Here is a 21,380-nt window from a genome sequence, read left to right on the forward strand (position 1 = left end):
CTTGCTACCGTTAGGCTAACATACACGCGGGCTTCTAGTGCGGTTCGTGCTCAATCCCGCAGCGTTAATGTTGCCTTGGTGACTCTGGGGTAGCCGGCGCGCGCACTTCTAATGACGCTCGCGGTAGGGACTTTGCGTGCTGCCCGCGGCGTTCGGGTCGCTATGGAGGCTCTGGAATGACTGGTGCGCGCACTTCCAGTGACGTGTGCGATGGAGTAATGGCGCTCCGGACCGCAGCATACACGTTGTCATGGTGACTTATGGGGCGGGGTATTAAGGAAGTGACGCTGAACGCGTCAAAATCCCTCAGTAGTCCATCCCGTGGCGTTCATATTAGTTCATAGCACAAAGTCTTAGAGGGGTGTCGTTAGACACATGGAAGTCCCTCATAGATCTACAGGTAAGAATCTCATGGAACATGGACTATGTTCCGAGTATCTTTTCCCTGTGTAACGCACCCGTAGGTGCTATCTGAGTATGATGGCATTACTAAAAATAGCTATAGAATATTAGTAAGTGCAGCCCAACAATATTGGCTGCACGATACCATATGGCTACAAACGAGGGGCATTATGAATAGAAAATTGGATCTATACATTTTTTGGCTGAAGTGCATTATAGATGCAGAGAAGGAACATACCAAGATTAACTTTACACTAAGAGTGAATAGTAAATATACTGCAGGACCATTTCTGTGTAGTATTTAACAAGTATATGACGGGAAAAATGAAGGTATATATATGAGATATATATAGAAACTACGTACATGGGAGATGCTTGTATTCATATACATAGATGTTTTTATGCTTGAGAAAGGCCGATATAACGGCCGAAACGCGTCGCAATAAAAAGGAATTACTATATATACCTTCTGAATTCTGCCTGCTACCTTGGATTCAGGGGTGCTTAACCACTAGCACCCCTGCGAAGTAAGTAACATCCACATCATATACACCTCGTTTGCACTACCTTGCATCATCTGCCATTTTCCAAAGCACCGGAGCGCTGGTTAATTTTCTGTTTTTCACATTGCTTTATTGATATAGGAGACTTCCATTAATCTGGCACCTGTACTGATCTAATATTTCTCACAGCTGAGGTTTTCCCCTGGAATATTTTACTCTGTACACTGTATCAAACCCTCAGCTGTGAGAAGTATTCGGTCGAGATGGGTTTGAAATGATGGATTGACTATTAGAGATACTTAAAGGGGTTGTACCAAAAGTGCAAGTTAAACTCGTATCCAAAAGATAGAGGATAACTTGCTGATTAGTGGGAGTCTCATTGCTGAGACCCCTGCCAATCTGCAGAATGGGACTCCCGTGCTCCATTCTGTTTGTCACTGTGGGGGTCACTTCTTTCCCCACTATGATGTCAGTATGAAGGGAGCGCTAGCCAGAAATGCATGGTCAGTGCTCCATTCATTTCAATGGGGCTGATGGAGACCTGGCTCAATTGTCTCCTCCTCACTGCAGGGGTGCAGTAACCCCATAGTGAGGATGACAGGGGACACGAAACCCCCTGAAGTTGAGATTGGTGGGCTTCTCAGCAAAGAGACCCACACTGATCAGCAAGTTATTCCCTATTGTATTGATGGGCGATAACTTGCAATCTTGGGGCAAGACTTTCTGCTGGGACCTTCACAGATCAGGCATTGCAATTGCAGCGCAATTGGGATCACCAGAGCTCAAGTTCATTCAACTATATCTCTGGCGGTCCCATTAGAGTGAATGGAGTGGAGATGCGCATATGTGGTTTCTGCTGCTCCCACTTTGAGATATTGCAGGGTTGTAATCTCGGGATCCGTGGGGAAAGCCTTACAGTGGTCAGACTCCCACCAATCAGCGAAGTTTCCTCCATCCTGTGGATATTCTGCGGATAAGGAGTTTGGAATATCCCTTTAAGTACCCCCATCCCACTGTGATAGAGTTGCCAATTGTGGTGGAGTTCCCCTTTGACTCCTAGGGGGGCAGCACTGACTTATAACCATGAATGCCATGCTGTCTTTTTGCTTTGCATCTGAATCACAACTGGAACTATAACGGATTTTGTTTTGTGGTCGTCCTTTGTCTTTTTTTTCTCAGCTAGTTCTCCCGGGGAGGGATCTTGGTGTCTCCTCTGCCAGACGGAGCAGGAATGGCGAGAGGTGACTGAGAGTTTCCGGGACAGGACATCGCACAAGGACCGCCATCTTTATAAAATTCTTAGTGAGGAATTCCTACCGGAAATCTGCAATATGATCTCTCAGAAGGTGAAATACAGGGCAGAAAATGATCTTAAACTCAGATCTAATCAGACTGCAATGTATTGTGTGTACTTAAGGTTTTACCCACTAGCGTTTTTTTAACGCTGCCATATCGCAGCGTTTTTTTACTGCAAATGTCAGTTGAACTTTTTAATGTTAAAATCGCATCGCACAAAAATCGCAGAAGCACAAACTTGCAATTTTTATGGTTTTTTTGTTTTTTTTAACATTAGAAAGTCCTATTGATATTTGCAGTGAAAAAATGCAGCAATATCGCAGTGTTTAAAAAAAAAAGCTAGTGGGTAAAAGCCCTTATAGTGCCAGCTGTGGCCCATAGTGTGAATAGACGCTTATTTCAGCTGGTGATACAATAAAACGTGCAGTTTTTATTATGACTCGTTTCACAAATTTTTCTTTCTTTTTTTTTTTTCCTTTTGTTTTAGGAGACCAAAATTCAAAATGAACAGACGCATTTCACCTCCAAAAGACTAGCCAGTCATTCTGGGTTCAGATCTTTTCAGCAGGAGGTGAGAACCTAACTGGGAACTATGGGCGGGCGCCACATCTAAAAGTGATTGCTCATAGCAAACTTTAAAGGGTTTTCCAGGAAAATACTATCAATATATCTTCAGGATAGGTTACCAAAAGTTGGGATCCAATCAGCTGATCGGGCGCCCATTGTCCATACTGCAACATATGGGATGAGAGCGGAAGCTGCTGCTCAGACACCTGTTTAGTGGCCAGCGCTTGTAACTGCAAGTGCAGCTCCTATTGATTTTATTTAATGAGACCTTATCCTGCAGTTATAAGTGTTGGCCACTACACGGGGGTCGGAGCCGCAGCTTCTGCTCAGTATCCCTGTGTGTAGCGGCGCTGACGGCGGGCACCTGATCAAGATCCCAAGTGGTGGACCCTGACCGAAACACTATTATTGATGACACCTTCTGAGGACAGGTCATTAATAATTATATTTCCCTGAAAATGCCTTTAGTCATGTCATTTTCCATACGGCAAGTGAGCTTGGCAAAAACAAGTATCCTATTGGTATATATCTTTCACAAGAAAAGGTTATCTCACCTTGCTTCATCCATGTCCGCTCATTTGTATTTGCATTTGTAGAGAATGATAAATACTCGCGTCCGAAATTCACTCGATCGGGTGGTTGTAAAAATTAAATGTCCAGATAATGGGAACACTTTTAGTGAGTAAAGTCTTCTCTTTATTGAAATAAGTGCTTTACATAATCAGAAGCGTGAAGAACGCGTTTCAGCTCAGCAGAGCCTTGTTCACCTCGTATAAAAAAAAAAAAAAGTCACTACCTATTCATTTAAATACCACAATCTATTAAAACCAGCTGATTATTAACCCTTTATATATTTAGTATGTTAGATGCTGCCTTATTCCCTTTAGGTCAGCAATATTGATACTATAGATGTGCAATCAAGATTCATATAAATAGAAACTATTTACCATTTGCCTTTTATAAAAGAAAAAAGATGTATATCAGGAATTATATTAAAACAGAGAGAGATCTCCCCCGCCCCCTGCCGGCACCCGAATCTTTTCTTCCGAGCGGGCAGGTACTCGCTAAGGACAATGCTCACTCGAGTAATTGCCCTTAGCAAGTATGCTCGCTCATCTCTATTCATTATATTTTCAATATCAGTAACATGACTATAAATAATGAAGAATATCAAATTATCAATCATAACATGAATAATTTCCAGTTTATCATAAATAATATAAACTAATTAAAACAATAGATATATACTACTATATAACCCATATTGGTAGCCATACGCAGCGTTGCAATTTTAGTATTGCCAGTTCTCTTATTTCCTCTAACCTGTAATATTGAACCTGGCAAGACTTGAAGCAGAAAGAAATGATTTGTAAAGTAAGACTAGCGCATAATCTGTTATGTGAACCTTTTTATGACTACTCCATAATATGAGACTATGCACATCCTTCTTTGTACTTGGATGTAACGGATCAAGTGTTTGGTGGGTTTGGGATGCCCTCTGCCGGCAGAAGTGGGCAACACCTTTAATTTTGTAATTTACTGTCATTGGCAATTTTATCTGAATCAATACACTGACTGGCCGCTTTATTAGAGCTCCCGGCCCTCATACTATTCGTGCTGCCTTGTGTGGAAATTCTCCCCCTGACCCCAGTGTGCAGCATAAAATCACTGACAAGTTTACATTTGATGGAAAAACCCAGCGACCTGAGTGACTTCCAGTGAGGCCCTGTCAGCAGTGCTAGACTAGCCAGGACCAGGATGTCACTGCCAACCATGTATGTTTTTTCTAGTGTAATGTTCTGGAGAGTATACTGAGAATATTGTAATCAAACATCCAGTGAAAGGGGATCCTGTGGATGTAAATGGCTCGTCACTGTAAGGGTCAGAGGAAGATGTCAGGAATCATATTGACTAAGAGGCGCTGCATAGTCGGCTGAATACAACACTGGTGCACCAACTAACTTATCCAGGATTTTACTGCCAACCGTGTGGAGAGTGTATCAAGAATGGTGTAATTGGAGGAAAAACATGCAGCGAATGGGGATCCTGTGGTCAGAAACAACTCATCACCAAAAGGGGTCAGAGGAGGATGTCGGGAATTGTTCTGACCAACAGGCGCTGCACAGTCAATGGAATAAAACACTGCTGCTCCAACTAACTTGTCCAAACAAACAACTCGACGTTCCTTTGCACAGACTGGCTACAACAGCAGACGACCAGTTTCAGCACCATTGTATCTTAAAAGAAATAGGCGCGACTCCAGCAGGCAAGAGTACAAAACATGTATCACTGAGTGGCGGAAAAACATCTCCTGGTCAGATAGATCTAGATTTCTGTTGCACCGTGCTGAAGGGAGGTCAAAATTTGGCGCAAGCAGCATGAATTGATGACCCCTTCCTGTCAGCTGGTCAGAACATGTCAGCATCTCTATCTAATCTACTGCTCTACAAGAAGCTTCCTGTCCGCAGGGGGCGATATTCCTGCAGAACAATTTTGCCACCTAGTGGGATCTGCCCACAAGAAATTGCTTGCAATTCTGGAGGCCAAAGCAGTCTGTTACTAGATGGGAGTCTCTAATAAAGTGGCCATTCGGTGTACCTGTTAGCTGCATACATAGGAGATCTGATGGGTTAATATGATGCCATTTGGGGTCCTTTAGGAATCTGATCCCTCCCGGGCCCAGGAAGAAGAGGGCGAGAGGCAGCTGCTTCTAATGATGCAGAGAAAGGAGCAGGAGTTCATGCAGAAGGAGGAGAGGAAGAGAGCGATGGCGGAGAAAGTCAGATCAGTGGAAGGTAATCTAGGAGTTGTGGGATTGTAGCATTTGTTGTGGCATTGGGAACCTGCTATGTGACAGATGTGAAATGTATTCACTTCCCGTATTACAAGATGGCTGCACATTGCTAATTATCCTTTGACTTTACAGAACGTGCGCGGAGGAGGAAACTGAGAGAAGAGCGTGCCTGGCTGTTGTCGCAGGGTAAAGAGTTACCCCCAGAATTGTGCCACCTAGAACCCACCTCACCCATCCGGGGAGACTATCGGGTGCCAGATTTGTGAGTGTTCCTGCACATGTGTGGGGTCTTATAGAGGGCTGTATGATACGCTGCCTTACAGAGAAAATGGCAACCCATGAAGAAATGCTCTAAATGAGGCAAATCTCAACACACAGAGGATTAAAGGGGTTGTAGACTATTAATGGCCTGTCTGCAGGATAGATCATCAGTAGTAGATCATCAGGTGTCTACCACCTGGGACCCCCCCCACCGATCAGCTGTTCAGCGGGCCACTGTGCTTGTAAATTGAGATGATTTCTGCAGAAAGCAGACATCTCCATTCTCACTTCAGTGGCGAGGTTTGGTATTGTAGGCAAAGTTCTGATTGAAGTGAATGGGAACCTTTCCCCTAATACTGAGTCTGGCCACTGCAGTGAGAATGGAGATGTATGCTTCCTCCAGATATCGTCTCAGTACATAAACCCACCAGACCGGCGAACAGCTGATCAGTGGGGGTTCCAGGTGGTAAACACCTGCTGATATACAGATATCTGGACAATAGACCCTCACTGAACTTCTGTTGATGACCTGTCCCAAATCTAGGCCATGGATTAGTTTACAAGTGGACAACCCTTTTAAATTCTAGACAATCAATTGTAATTGCAAACCATTCCACATCTCCAGAGGCCCAGAAAAAACAGGATGATCAGTAGGTAGTGGGACCCCAATGCTGGAAAACTGTCCTGGGGGTGCTGACCACAGTTCACCTTCATTACAAGGCTGCGGGAGAGCGATCACTCCATGTCCAGTCGTATCCCACAGAAATCTGGAGATCATGCCAGTCAAGGACTCACCTGGACACCTTGCAGAGCAGCCTGCTGATGTTCGATGTGTGGGCCCGCACGTTTTCCTGCCCGCATTGGGCAAGCCCTGCAGATATGGCAGTACAACAGGCTGCAGCACGGTATCAGTGCACCTCCGATGTGTACTAGAGGTGATCAGCTGTTTCTGATGGCACCCCCAAACAAGGATTCCACATTAAGGAGCTGTGTGACGCTCTAAAAAGGCAGAAGGGTTAACCTGATTGCCACGTCACCTCCAGACCCTCACTTGGCGACCGTCGTCGAAGACACGGAATCTCCATTCATTGCTTACTCCACGCTGTGCCATTCATCACACCAGGTATCACTGGGGTAACGCTAGTTTGAGTGTTCATGACAAAGGTGTGGTGTGAGAAGCAGTCTGCGCAGTGGACTGCTTGACCGCAAACCTGCTACAGCCAATGTATGCAAAACTGTCATCAATGATATTGGATCAATGAAATCTGTCCATTCACTCCACAGAATGTCACCAGTCATTCGATTAGCCTGAAAACTATCAATTCACAATTTTTTTTTTTAAGGAACATAACCTGAAAATTGCTTAATGCTGCAACAAAATATTCATGGTGTGCCATTTTCTCCATGAAGTTGTGTACATTATGTTGACAAAAGTATTGGGACGCACATAGAAGATAGTGAAACTATTTTATTCACATCTTTCAGTCTGGTGTTGGGCTGCCTTTGGTCTCAATGACTGCAGTAACTTTCCACCAAATTTGGATTCATCTGTGCACAACACTTGCTTCCAAGAACAACGCTCCAAGCCCCATCGCTGACACTGCTACGCAGACACTGCTGTGATGTGTGCCGCTGCTTGTCCATAGTAACCCTTCACATGCCGTTCCCTACAGATGGTTCTAGTGCTAATGGATGTTCCAAGGGCCTGTGAGACCTCCTAAACGAGGGCAGACGCTGTGTAAGATGTCTTTACAGCCCGTACAAGGCTTCGCTGTCCACGTTCTGTCAGTTTATGAGGTCTCCCCGGTTGTGGCGGCACCGCACACACCGGATGGTCTCCATCTCCCAATAACATGGCCAAAAGTAAACTCCGGATGGTCCAGAAGCTGCGATGTTCGTACTGATTGGTTGGTGACATTCCCACACCAGACCCCGTTGTCAGCTCTACACCTGGCAACATCCTCCCACTGCCAGACCCCGTTGTCAGCTCTACACCTGGGGGCATCTGTACTGGGATCTCCTGTGGGATCCTCTTCTTTATACCTAAAGCTCACACATCTGATTTGCGTATTCCGTCCGCCAGACAGCATAGGATTGGTGGGTGAGCCACTACTTTTGTCAACACAATGTATGTACATGATGGATTCTATACATGTACCATGTTTCCCCAAAAATAAGACACTGTCTTTTAAATATATATATATCTCTTATTTCTGGGGGTGTCTTATACGTACCCAGCCGCCGGTGTCTGTGTCCCTCACGCTGGTCCCCGCGCTGCTGCAGTCCTCAGCGCTGACAGGATTCTCTTCTCCTGGTAAAGGGGCTTTGAATACCCCGCCCTCCGGTAAGCACTGTGATTGGATCGAACGCCAGCCAATCAGAGCCGGCGCTCGATGAACAAATTGCAGCCATTCAGTGATGGTGGGGTATGCAAAGCTCTGTCACCAGAAGAGAATCCTGTCAGGATTTTAACCTAGTGTAGCTGGGTTGATTATAGGGGTAGGGCTTATTTTCAGGGAAAAACAGTATAATTTAAGAGTTCACTTAACGTTTTTGCCCTCCTACCTTTTAGGTTGGGCATTGACTTGGACGATCAGTACACCGCTATGTATAAAGGTGAGTTTTGCTTTAGGGACCAAATGTTTAGTGATGCTCTATCTGTTTTTAAAGAGGTAATATCTATATAACCTGTATACACAATGACGCGCCAAAAGTCATGGGGCAGGAACTGATATCATGCAGGACCCCCTCTAAGTGCAGCAACTTGACATGGTATCAATTCCAAAAGTGGATTGCAGACTTTGAGGGGTGGAATGTTGTGGAGTCTTGATAGCCACTCACAACTCTGTGATTTCTGCAGGTACAGTAATTCAGGTGTAAATGGTCCTCTCTACCACATCCTATAAATGCTGGATTGGGCTCATGTCGGTGAACGTGCAGGCCGCATCATTCGTAGGAACTCTCCTGAACGCTCCTCCAATGAGTTCTTTACAACTGGCACCAGATGGTCCGGTACATTATCCTGCTGAAATGTCCCATCATTGTGGGGGACATGAAGTTTATGAAGGGCTGTAAATGATGATCAAGCAGTGAAACCTAGCAGACACCGATCAATGATGTGTTTAGGTGGACCCAACCCATGTCATGAGAACCCCACACCCGTATGGAGCCACCACCAGCCTGCGCAGACCTTGTTGACAGCTGGAGTCCATGGTTTTATGGGGTCTTCACCAAACCTACCATCAGCCCAAAACAATTGGTACTATGACTCATCTGACCACACCACATCTTGCCAGTCTTCTAGGGTCTAGGTGAGGCGCTGTGTCCAGTGTTGTAATAACAGGTGCTCTGGTGGTTCTTCTGCCCCCATATCCTAAGGAAGCTATTGTACGCTGCGCAGACCTGCAGGATGTACGTGGGGTAGGGTTATGACTTTTTCCAAATTTGAAAGCCTGTGGTGGCAAACATTGACTTTTAGCATATAACTCTCAAAAACTATTTTCATTTTGTTTAATTGTGTGAAAAAAAAAAGCTCTGCACCTATCTAGAAGTTTTAGCCTAAGGCTTGAAATCTGAAAATAAAATGCATACCATTAGACATGAGAATTGTGAATTGACGATGCAAACCATATTTAAACCAATTTTAAATAACAAAATTTAGAGCATTACTATCCAGCACTTATCCATCCTCTGACTCATTATTTAAACTTTGCACATGACCTAGTAACCTTGCTGACAGAAATTCTTCTATTTAAGCTTGCATTAAACCTTTCCTAGTGGATAGGCTTCTTTTCTTTATTATGTCTTACAACTTGTAAATTCCTGTTTGCTGTATATGGCAAAAATGAAATGACATTGGGTGCGGGAGGTTTTAACATGACCAAAAGAAAATCACACCAGAAAACTAACATAGACAAAAGTTCATGACATGCAACATCAGGAAAATAAATATTTTGAAAAAAGTTAGTTATAACCCTAACGTGGGAGCCTCCTCCACTGGATGTGGATGTGATTTCTGCCGGAGTCGCTTGTCTGTTTGCCTGGGCAATTCTAGCCAGATACTGTTGGTCACAATCATTAAGCACTCGTAGGCGGCCGCTGCACTCTCCTTTTGTGGGTGGTTATGCCTTCTATGACGTATTCCCAGTGCACACATGATGCTGTGGATCGAGCAATGTTAGACGCCTATACAACTTCCGAGATGGAATGTGTCTGGCATCCGCCATCATGCCTCATTCCAACTACAAGAATTTGCGTTGTCTCGCCCTGAGCACACTGGCCAGTATTCACCCTCACAACGTATACAGGTGCGAACGTTTCCGAGCCGTCCCCTGAAGTAACGCCACTTCATCGTTCATTTACATACTGCTGTCCCAGGACTTTTAGCACGGCTGTGCATAGAGTAAATAGCGTCTTTGCAGGTTCTCTGCACTGGGGTCTTGGGACATAAAATTGGTGTATAAAAAGTGTTCTGTGCCTTAAAGGGTTAGGGCTGGTACTGGATTTACTTGTGGAGAATGCTAAGTTGGCTTAGGGAGACTTATAGGCCATGCAATGCTTCCTGGGAAATAATGTATGCAAATTGGAGATGGCAAAAGGCCTCTGTAGTGCCACCTATCAGAAGATGGCTTCCCTAGAAGTCTGTGTCCAACTTTAACAGGCCTTGTAACATCACTAAGGATTTTTAGCTACAAGGCCTGTTAAAAAGTCGAACACCAATAGGTGGCGCTCCAGAGGCATTTTTTCCATTTCCCATTTGTATACAATAATGTTAATAGTTGTTCCCATGATAAACATTTCTTCTCTTCCTGTAGTTCTCGATGCAGTGAAGGCTCATAAGGATTCCTGGCCGTTTCTGGAGCCGGTGGATGAGTCCTATGCTCCCAGCTATTACGATATAATCTCTGTAAGTCACCAGCACCGCCTTCTGTTTTCATTGTCAGTGTTTTCTTATATTCATGGTTCGGTAATGATAATGGGTAAATGATTGCTTGTGGGTCCCCATCTTCCGCTGATCACATCGCAGGCGCTCCTCCATGATCTGGGGGACCCTCCCCATTATCTGAGCTTGTCTGTTTTGCTCCGCAGTGTCCGATGGATATCTCCAAGGTAGAGCAGCGGCTGTGTTCCGGATATTACCTCACTAAGGACCAGTTCGTCAAGGATATGAAAATCATTTTTAAAAACTGCTTGAAGTACAATGGACCGGATAGTGGTGAGGCCCCCAGATAAGAGAGCACTTCCCGCTAAACTCCTCTTCATCGCTGACCTGTTGACTTATTTCCACATTGCAGAATACACTGAGATGGCGGAGAATCTGGAGCGCTGCTTTAAAAAGGCGCTGCTTAAACATCTCCCAGATGATGATGCAGAGTCCGACGGGGACACCTGGATTTGCTCTAATGAGAAGGAGAAACCCCCAAAGAGGCGGAGCCAGGGGAGACGCTCCAGGGCTGGGGGCTGGAGGAAGAGTAAAGAGGAAGTGGGCAGAAAGAGGGAGAGTTCAGAAAGCAGTATGATCCACCAATCCTCGCCCAGCGAGGATGGAGACGACCGACTGCATCCGGCTTTGAACAGCGCACCCAAAGGACAAGTGTACCCTCACCCACTTGAATTTGGAGGTCTGCCTAGAAACTCCTTCCACCCAAGAGGCATGGTAAGAGGATTCGACAGCAATCATGAACACCGCCGTATACCGTTCTCTTTTATGCAAGAATCCTAACTAAGGGCTTATTCACACCATCCATCCGTCTCCAGATTCCGCAGCAATAACCCTCCATAGCTTGGAAAAACGGTTCTTCATGCACACGAGCGGAAACCAATTGCGATTTCCACTCGCGAATGAAAAATCAAATGCTCCATTTTACTGCGGTTCCTGACGGCGAGCTGTGCGGACAATCTGCAGTACAGAAAAAGAAAGCTGATGTGAGGTATGCGTGGACGACGCTGCCAGCAGAGTCCTATTCCACACCGGGGTCCCGCATGCGGAATCCGACGCGCCTGTGGACATGAGGCCTAATGCTGCCTATGTACAAGTTTATAATACTATAAGGGCTCATGTCCACGGGCAAAATATGATTTAAGATCCGCAGCGGATCTCCCGCATGCGGATCCGCACCCCATAGGGATGCATTGACCACCCGCGGGTAGATAAATACCCGCGGATCGTCAATAAAAGGGATTTTAAAAAAAATGAAGCATGGAAAAATCTGGACCATGCTCCATTTTCGTGCGGGTCTCCCGCGGGGACGGCTCCCGCGGGCTTCTATTGAAGCCTATGGAAGCCGTCCGGATCCGCGGGAGACCTAAAATAGGAATTTAAAGTATTTACCATCCGTAGCGGACCGGGAAGGTCTCCTCTTCCTCACGGCCGCATCTTCCTTGCTTCGGCTCGGCGGATGTGCCCGGCGCATGCGCGCGGCACGTCGACGACGTGCCGGCGACGTGCCGCCGGCGTCAGGAATTCATCCGCCGGCCGAAAATGAAGATCCGGCCGTGAGGAACAGCTGACCTTCCCCGCCCGCGCCGGATAGGTAAATGCTTTTAAATTGCTATTTTCGGCGCTCATGTCCGCGGGGCAGGAGGGACCCGCTGCAGATTCTCCATTGAGAATCTGCAGCGGATCTTATTTTCCCCGTGGACATGAGGCCTAAGGCCTCATGTCCAGGGGCGGAACTTTGCCGCCGAATCTGGAGTGGGCGTTCCGCAGCAATAACCCTCTATAGCATGCTATGGAAAAATGTTTTTCATGTGCACAAGCTGAAACCAATTGAGGTTTCTGCTCATGAATTAAAAATTGGAGCATGCTTTGTTTTACTGCGGTACCCGCACGGACTGCTTCCATGTTGGTCAATGGAAGCTGTCCGATCTGTGTCCTACCCACAATTGGCATTGCAGACGGGACGTGGATTCCATGGGAAAAGCAGATGTAGTGGCCTGGAAATAGGCACTAGATAGCACTGTTTAGTTATGGGGACTGGTAATATAACTGGCCCTAGGAGTTTAATCTGAGGTTACCGGCATTCCTTGTGTAAACTGACTATCAACTAGTTAGGATGTTTTTTAGCCAGCTGCACAAGATAGAAAAAATGCATAGAGACTCAGATGAGGCAGGTTGCCTAGCAACCGGATAGGCTGTAATTGGCTGCAGACAAACTGGTCAGGTGGCAGACAATGGTTGCGCAGGAGCCAGAGAGTGAGACGCACTAGGCAAAGCAAGTGCCAGAGAGTAGAGGCAAAATAGGTTTAAGCAATAAGTAAAGAGAGTAAAGAGTAGTGAGAAAAGAGAGGTGCCAGGCAGAGAGAGAGCGCCAGGAGAAAAAGTGCCAGGCAGGCGAGAAGTGAAGAGAGACAGACAGAAATCAGCCGTCACGGAGGGGGAGAGAGAAACTAGAGCGAAAACTGAGTAACTGAGGAGAGATGGCTTTAACAGTAAATAAAAAAAATTAAAATAAGAGATGTAAATATAAAGAGAGGGAGATAGAGATATAAATACAAAGAAGGATAAGGCTGGGTTCACACAGGGCGGATTTGCCGCGGCAAATCCGCCCGCGGCCGCTAGTCTCGGTTTTAGCCAGCCATGTGGACGAGATTTCTCAGAAATCTCGTCCACACTGGACGGCCAATCCGCTGCGGTAAATCCGTCTGAAACCGCGGCTGCGGCAGCCGCAGCCGCGGTTTCAAAAGATGCAGCATGTCTATTTACGTTTCCTTTTTTGTTTATTTTCGCCGCGGCCGCGCTCTCCTCTATGGGAGCGCCAGCCGCAACGGAAAAGCAAGGGGCCGGGCCGCTTCAAAGCCGCCGCGGCTTAAACCGCGGCGGTTCTCCTGGCGGAAATCTCGCGGTTTTTGCTGCGGCCAAACCGCGAGATTTCCGACTGGAATCCGCCCTGTGTGAACCCAGCCTTAAGAGAAGAAATTCAGAGTAAGCTCCCAGTGTATAAACAAGTTACACAGGTGTCTACATCGTTGCAATTTGTGTATCAGTTGTTATGAACTGAATGTGGCGAAGAAAACTACCTCATCTGACTGCCTTATTTTAATAATATTTTGGTTACAACAATTTAAGCAAAATGGCTCTGTGTATTATTATATCACCACTCACAACTACAAATTGTTTGCACTGGCGTCCGAACAAAACAAATCCCAATTAATTGCCAGCCACAAATAATAATAATAATAAAATTAGCGCTCACCATAGTGAGCTCACCATTGTGGCGTCACGGAACAGGAGTTTGAGAAAAAAAAATCTGTACTGTGCGGGATACCCCATTGCAGAATCTGTGTGTTCCTATGGACATGAGGCATATATACGCCTCCTATGTACAAGAATATAACTACTATAATACTGGCCCCTATGTACGAGAATATAATTACTATAATGGTGGCTCCTATATACAAGAATATAACTACTATAATACGGCCCCCTATGTACAAGAATATAACCTCTAGAATACTGCTCCCTATGTACAAGAATATAACAACTATAATACTGCTCCTATGTACAAGAATATAACTACTATATTACTGCCCCCTATGTACGAGAATATAATTACTGTAATACTGGCTCCTATGTACGAGAATATAACTACTATAATACTGCTCCCTATGTACGAGAATATAACTACTATAATACTGCCCCCTATGTACAAGAATAGAACTACTATAATACTGCCCCCTATGTACAAGAATAGAACTACTATAATACTGCCCCCTATGTACAAGAATAGAACTACTATAATACTGGCTCCTATGTACAAGAATAGAACTACTATAATACTGGCTCCTATGTACAAGAATAGAACTACTATAATACTGCCCCCTATGTACAAGAATAGAACTACTATAATACTGCCCCCTATGTACAAGAATAGAACTACTATAATACTGCCCCCTATGTACAAGAATAGAACTACTATAATACTGGCCCCTATGTACAAGAATAGAACTACTATAATACTGGCTCCTGTGTACAAGAATATAGCTACTATAATACTGGCCCCTATGGTCATTAATGTTGACTAGTGGATATTATACATGACTTAGATTTGTGTATATATTACTCTAAGGTTCCTTCTGTGTTCTATGTAGCGGTCTGCATCAGGGATGTTCGCGCCTCTTAGGGTTTCGGACACTGGCCTTGGCTTTGGCCCTTTGAGATTTCCAGAACCGCTGCCAGGCGATCCCATTCATGGCGTTCAGGATTACAGTGCTCAGGTATACAATAATGTATATAACTGTTGTTATGCTCTCCCTATCCCGCGGTCAGCCTCTAACTCTTCCTTCTTTTACAGACTGTTCCTCACACACCTGAAATGTCTGGCAATAAATGTACGGATTTCAGAGCCCAGTGTGCGCCTGATGGTACTGATCCCATATATCCAACGAGGGCAACTGTTCAAGAAGGGGGTAAACATCCGCAAGCAGAGTATCCTGCTGGGTATGTGCCACACATGAGGCACCCTGCATCTGATGGCAGAGCGCCCCCTTTTGGCCCAACTCATCCACCTTACCGATATGGACTTCAGCCATCCATGTGGAATGGAAATGGTCATCAGAAACCGGGTCCAAGAGGAGGTTCTACACACTACTCCCAGCCTTTAGACCCTCGATTAAGACCCCCGGGACCCAACCCCGGCATCAGACATTTAATGGCTTCTTCTGGGGATTCCATGATGGACAGTCCTGAGATGATTGCAATGCAGAAATTGTCGTCCTTCATCTGTCCCCCTCTATCAGGATACACATCCCGGCCGCCCACTGCCCCTTATCCGCCTGCGCCACCCTCCTCTCCATACCCAAATCAGCCACCTTCCACCCCTGACCCGTCTCAGCCAACAACCACTCCTATCCAGGCCACTGAAAGACTCACCGGAAATGATGGACCAAACACTTCTGCTGCTGCTGAGATACTGACAGACCAAGGAACCAATGTGGAAGGTAAGAAACGGCATTTATATTACTGCACCATCAGAATAGTGAGTGCAGCTCTGGAGTATAATACAGAATGTAACTTGGGATCAGTACAGGATAAGTAATGCATGTACACAGTGACTCCAGCAGTAGAGTAGGAAGTGCAGCTCTGGAGTATAATCTAGGATGTAACTCAGGATAAGTAATGTATTTACACAGTGGTTCCTCCAGCAGAATAGTGAGTGCGGCTCTGGAGTGTAATACAGGATGTAACTCAGGATCCAGTACTGTATTTCATATCCTGCATACCCCCGCCCCCATATTATCTGATGCTTCTAACATTTCTCGTTCTTCTTTTTAGACATCCCTGTATCTCCTGTATCACCAGTGCCATTAGAAAAACACTCTAGAACCAAGGTACTCGTGCCACCAAAAAATGCAGATCCCAGTTTGACATCTTCCTCTGAAGTCAACCCTGACGGTCCGAGTCATTTGGTACCTGGTGATGTGCCGAGTGAGAAGTCACAGGCTTCAGCGTCTGGCATTTACCATGGAAGCGACCATCGCTTGAGCCCTCAGAATGGATCGGAAACAGACCATGCCGTAGGGGTTTCCAAGCCTTCAGAGCCTCAGCAAATCACTTGCCAGGAAGTTCCTCGACCGTTACCCCAAGTAGATATGGTGGGACTGGGGAGCACAGGTGAATTTGCCCCAATGACTCCAACTGCTGGCAGTAAACCTGCTATGGGTCAGCCTTCAGGACCTTCTCATCCTCTCTTGCAGTTTGGAAATGGACACCTACGACCTCATACGGGGCAGTATGCCCGGTACCATCAGAACGAGGCTTACTCCTACCAACAGCCACCACAAATCCAGCCTTCATACCTGTCTTGCCAGCGGCCTTTCTATTATTCTCAGGAGTACCATCGTTGGCACCACAATGGACAACAAGCCCCCCAGCGCTCAGGGAATTTTCTCCAACCGGATAGGGCTCTTGGCTCCCAAAATATGGGAGAGTTACGGAGTCTTCTCATGTCCCCTCTTCTAGAAGGAGAGCCCCGAGCTGTGCCAGGAGAAAGCACGGAGCATCCAGAGGGGAAAGGCGAGAAGAGCGACGATCCTGCACACCGTCCCGAGAGTCCCAAACAATTCTTAGATTTGGACAGTCATAAAAAACAAATTGGGCCGTACACCTATGGACGACCACATGGCTGGGTGAATCCAAACCTCCATCCCCCATCCAATATGATACCCCAGTACCCTCCGCAACACCAGTACCATCCTCGAGGATACCCACACCTGCCTTTACACCAGCAACGTCACCATGTGCCTCGACAGACCAATGGCCGCCCCCAAATGGGCTCTGCTTACCCACATATGGACAGTAGGGGACATTTTCATGCTGCTATGATGGAGCAGGGCGGAAAGCATAAATTCACTGACATGTACCGGCCACAAGGGTAAGTGTGAGAGACCTTCAGAATATCATTAAAGGTCTGGTATAGATGCAGCGATAATGTCGCACCACTAAATGGCAGCCTGCTTCGCATTAATTGTTTTATAGCACTGTTTCCCGCCTCGAGTGACGTGTGGTTCTTGGGGGCCCTTCATGTTGGGACCCACTCCTGCAGTAGTTGTGTAAGATGCGATAATCGTACCTTCAATGATCGTTTATGTTCACGCTTTGCCTTTTAGGATGCATCTACCAATGCAGCCGCCACCTTTCCGCAAAGGCAAAGCTCCGATGCAGGGGGAGATGATGGAGCGGCCCCCCATCTTACCGCTGGACCAGGTAGGGAAGACTGCGCTGTGCAGCCTGCAGGATTTATGTGACATTCTGCTCGTTGGTAACTATTTACTTAATTCTTCCCGCAGACATAACGTGCGCCATATCCAGGACGACTCCTCCATCTCACAGCATCGTGAACACTGCCCTCCATGGATCCGTGCCTTCAGGGGTCACCCTCTTGGGTCCCCCCATGTCCTCTGGAAGCTCCCACAGCCTCCTCCATGCTGAGCGGCCACCAGAAACTGGTCAGATTATACCATAACTCGTCCTAGCGAGATTTATGGACGCGATTTTCTCAGGAATTCCTGCACGCGGTGCCTGCCGGCGCCCGGTGCTCTGTTTACACTCCGCTGATTGCTGCCTTCAACTCTCTCAATAATTTACAAACTTCATACTTTTGGTCAACTTCGAGGTCACCCTGTTGCTTGCCACCACCAGGGGGTGCTCTACAGCAGATCGATAGATTTGGACATGAAATGTAGTTGGATTAGTAAATGTGATGGGCGTGGCCAAGGAGGGGTGGGCTAGCAGATTGAGCTATTTACTGTCTTTTTAAATTATCCCTGGTCCCAAATAACGCCGGTTGGATTTTAAACTTCTCTTGGAAAAAAAAGTCCCTTTTCTAGCTGTGGGAGCATGCTGCAAGTTGTAGTTGTGCAGCAGCTGGGGAGATCACATGTTGGAGATCGCTGTCGCCTATGTTGCCTCGAGATTCGTATACAGATCTTCGCTTTGACCTTGCCATTATTAATAATTGGGCTTCTCTTATCTGGTCTGTTGAACTCTCTCATCTGCTTCCACATTTTGTACCATTATGGCCGACTACTCTACAAGTAGTTGGGGGTGTCTAACACTGAATGATCAATGACTGATCCTTGAGATAGGTCATTAATAGCTGATCGGTGGGGGTCTGCCACCTGGGACCCAGATCAGTCAGCTATATAGGTGTACAGAGCAGGAAGCAGACAACACTGTACACTGTGCAGTGGCCTGGCATGGTATTGCAGTCACAACTACCATTTGCTTCACTAGGAATAAGATGCAGGATCACAGCGGGCCACTTCACAATGTATGGCGCTGTCTGCTTCCTGCTCAGGTTACCGAAATGGCGGGCCTGCAGAATGGCTGATCATTAGGGGTTCTGGCCCTTGGAGATCAGCTTATTGATCACTTGTAGTGCTGGACACCCTCTTTTTCTTTTAATTTTTGTAACCCCTTTCCCCTCTTGGCCTGTGACAGTATTCTCAGTGCCGTCCTACAAAATGTGAATTGTATTTATTTTGTGCGTTCTCTTTTTGCGATCTTTCTGTATATATGAGTTTTGTCGCATTTTGCCTTGACCCACACAACCTCCAGTTACCTCAGCAGCCGCACCGCCAAGTGGAAGAAGTCGTATCGTTGGAGTTGATCTTCTTGATTTACTTTCTGCCTTGACGAGTGATGGAACCATTGCATTTCCTGTCCTATGAATTGATTCTGTACAGAGTGCGTTATTAGAATAAACACTTAAAGGGACTTTGAATACGACCTTTGGTGGAGTTTCTTTTTTATAAAACCGTTTCTTTTGCAAATTTGTGTGTGTGTTTCGGGGTTTGTTCAAAAATTTGTGGCTTTTTGAGCTGTCCTCACCACTTTTTGTGTGGGAAGGGCATGTCAGAAGGGGTGTCGCCACACTAACACATTTATGTCTAATTTACACCAGAAGCCAGGTCAGGCGTGGTGTATATTTCAGTGCCACCTTGCACTTCATATATGAATAGGCGTGCCTCTTGATGCATGAATGCTGTGACGCTTAGCCAATCGGAGTGGAGCTCGATGAACCAATCATAGCCATTCATCAAGCACTGGCTCTGATTGGCTAAGCATCACCGCACTCGGTCAATCAGAGGCAGCGCTTCCAGGAGGCAGGGATTTTTCTATCCCCGGCCAGAAGAGATGAACAACAGTGCCAGGGACCGGGAAGAAGATGCAGCGGAGTCAGACAGCGCTTCTAAGGTGATGTATCCCTTCTCTTCCCCCCCCCCTGCAGCTAGGGCTTAGTTTAGGGATTTTACAGTAGGATTTTCTAATGTAAAAGTTGCATTGCACAGAAAACGCATTTTCATTTGATGCAGCAGAAAGGAAGCCTCCATAGGGAAACATGGGCTACAGAAAATTGCAAATCACAGCTGTATAGAGCATTCCATGATTTTGTAGTTCCATAGGAAAGAATGGGCTCTTCAAACATGCAATTTGTAGCACTGTTGCAATGCAACAAAATCACGTGATAAAAGTGGCCCATGTGGATGTGGCCTTAGGCTCATCCTGCATCAGAGAAAATTCTATTAACCCCATAGTGACAAAGCCTGTTTGACAAATTAATTTTTCACTGTTTTATTTCTTTTACTTCATTGCATTCCAGGAGCCATAGCCTTCTTTAATTTTTCCGTCGTCCTAGCCATATGAGAGCTGTTTTTTTGCAGTCGTGATTTTTTTAATGGCATCATTTTGGGGTGCACATCATTTTATTATATAATTTTCATTATTTTATTTATTTATTTATTTTTTCCCCTCCGACATCATGACAGCATACACTTGGAGGTTGCTCCCCTGCTGACCTGAAGGGACAGGAAAAGGCAGAGCATAAAAAGCACCTCCCCTCCACTAACACCAGTGCTTTTCCTGTCCCTCACAGGACAGCAGGGCAGATGCTGTCACATGCCAGCGATGCTGTCACATGCCGGAGGACTTACCGGGCGCAGCGGCGGCATCTACTTCTGGCAGCCGGACACCCCAGTGGGAAGGACTTCATCTGGGTGTTACCCGGGGACTGTGTGGGCCGGGGTCCAAGGACGGACTTCTCGGTTCCACAGCGGTCGTCATCTCTGGGTCTTCCGACGGCGCGGTGACGTCAGTCGCTCCGCAAGGGGTCGTGGCCTCGGACGGAGCGCTCGGGGGACGTGGCTTGGCGCCAAACTCAAAATCTTAAAGCTCCCTGCACCAGGGCAAGACGCTGGTGCTTCTCTACACGTTGAAGATTGGTCCTAAGGACAGGACTCAATCTCAGAAGCACAGGATGTCAGCCAGAGAGGACCCAGAGAATCTTCCAACTGTAAGTGGTCCTGTGGGCCAACCTACAGACACCTGCACTACATACACTTCCTTACTAACAGAGTTCTCCCTTGTCATTTCAGGACCGGAATACTCAAAAACCTAGGGAGGCTAGGAGGAGAACTAGAAAGTGTCTAGTATGCTTAGCAAAACTGGATGACTCCTATACCAAAACAGTATGCGCTTCCTGTTCAGCGGAAATCCTGCAGGAAGAAAAAACTTCCCTTATGTCTAAGATTCGGTCGGTCGTCCGGGAAGAAGTGCAGTCCTCCTTTTCAGACCTCCAAGCAGGACCCTCGGGGGTTACAAGAAGGACTTATCCGGCAGTGTCAGAGTCCGACTCTGACATAGCGGATGAATTTCAGTTCAAAGATCTTGAGGAAGTGTCGCAGGGGGAGAAAAAATACCTTTTTTCCACCACTAACATGGATCAATTACCAAAAGCAGAATCATGCAAGTGGAGGAAGAAGTTCAGCAACCCCGCACAGCGCAGGATGACCTGTTTTGCGGATTTGCTTCCACAACAGAAATCTACATTTCCCATAAACACCACACTAAAACTGATCCTGAATGAGTGGTGTCGAGTGGATCAGGCTCCGCTAATCTTCAAGGAGTTTAAGGAGCGCCTTTTATTTTCAGGCGATGAGGTGGCCATATTTGAGGAGACGCCTAAAGTTGGTACAGCTATCTCCATGGTGTCTAAGAAGTCTGGACTTCCATTTGAGGATACGTCCCATTTAAAAGACACTCTATGGATAACAAAGTG

At 46.3% G+C, this 21,380-nt stretch overlaps 1 protein-coding gene across 1 annotated transcript in view; it reads left to right on the plus strand.

Annotated features, from left to right (window-relative positions):
- Positions 1-19,046, plus strand: part of CECR2 (CECR2 histone acetyl-lysine reader) — a 35,490-nt gene extending 16,444 nt beyond the window's left edge. The window contains exons 7-19 of the mRNA XM_066590982.1: positions 2,085-2,251; positions 2,689-2,772; positions 5,428-5,563; positions 5,695-5,824; positions 8,396-8,439; positions 10,638-10,729; positions 10,912-11,038; positions 11,118-11,479; positions 14,914-15,039; positions 15,117-15,762; positions 16,097-17,195; positions 17,431-17,527; positions 17,611-19,046. Coding sequence (XP_066447079.1) covers positions 2,085-2,251; positions 2,689-2,772; positions 5,428-5,563; positions 5,695-5,824; positions 8,396-8,439; positions 10,638-10,729; positions 10,912-11,038; positions 11,118-11,479; positions 14,914-15,039; positions 15,117-15,762; positions 16,097-17,195; positions 17,431-17,527; positions 17,611-17,616 — 3,116 coding nt within the window. The 3' untranslated portion in view covers positions 17,617-19,046. The remainder of the gene's footprint in view (positions 1-2,084; positions 2,252-2,688; positions 2,773-5,427; positions 5,564-5,694; positions 5,825-8,395; positions 8,440-10,637; positions 10,730-10,911; positions 11,039-11,117; positions 11,480-14,913; positions 15,040-15,116; positions 15,763-16,096; positions 17,196-17,430; positions 17,528-17,610) is intronic.
- Positions 19,047-21,380: the final 2,334 nt, after the last annotated feature.

Source organism: Eleutherodactylus coqui, chromosome 2, assembly GCF_035609145.1.
Source record: "Eleutherodactylus coqui strain aEleCoq1 chromosome 2, aEleCoq1.hap1, whole genome shotgun sequence".
NCBI lineage: Eukaryota > Metazoa > Chordata > Amphibia > Anura > Eleutherodactylidae > Eleutherodactylus > Eleutherodactylus coqui.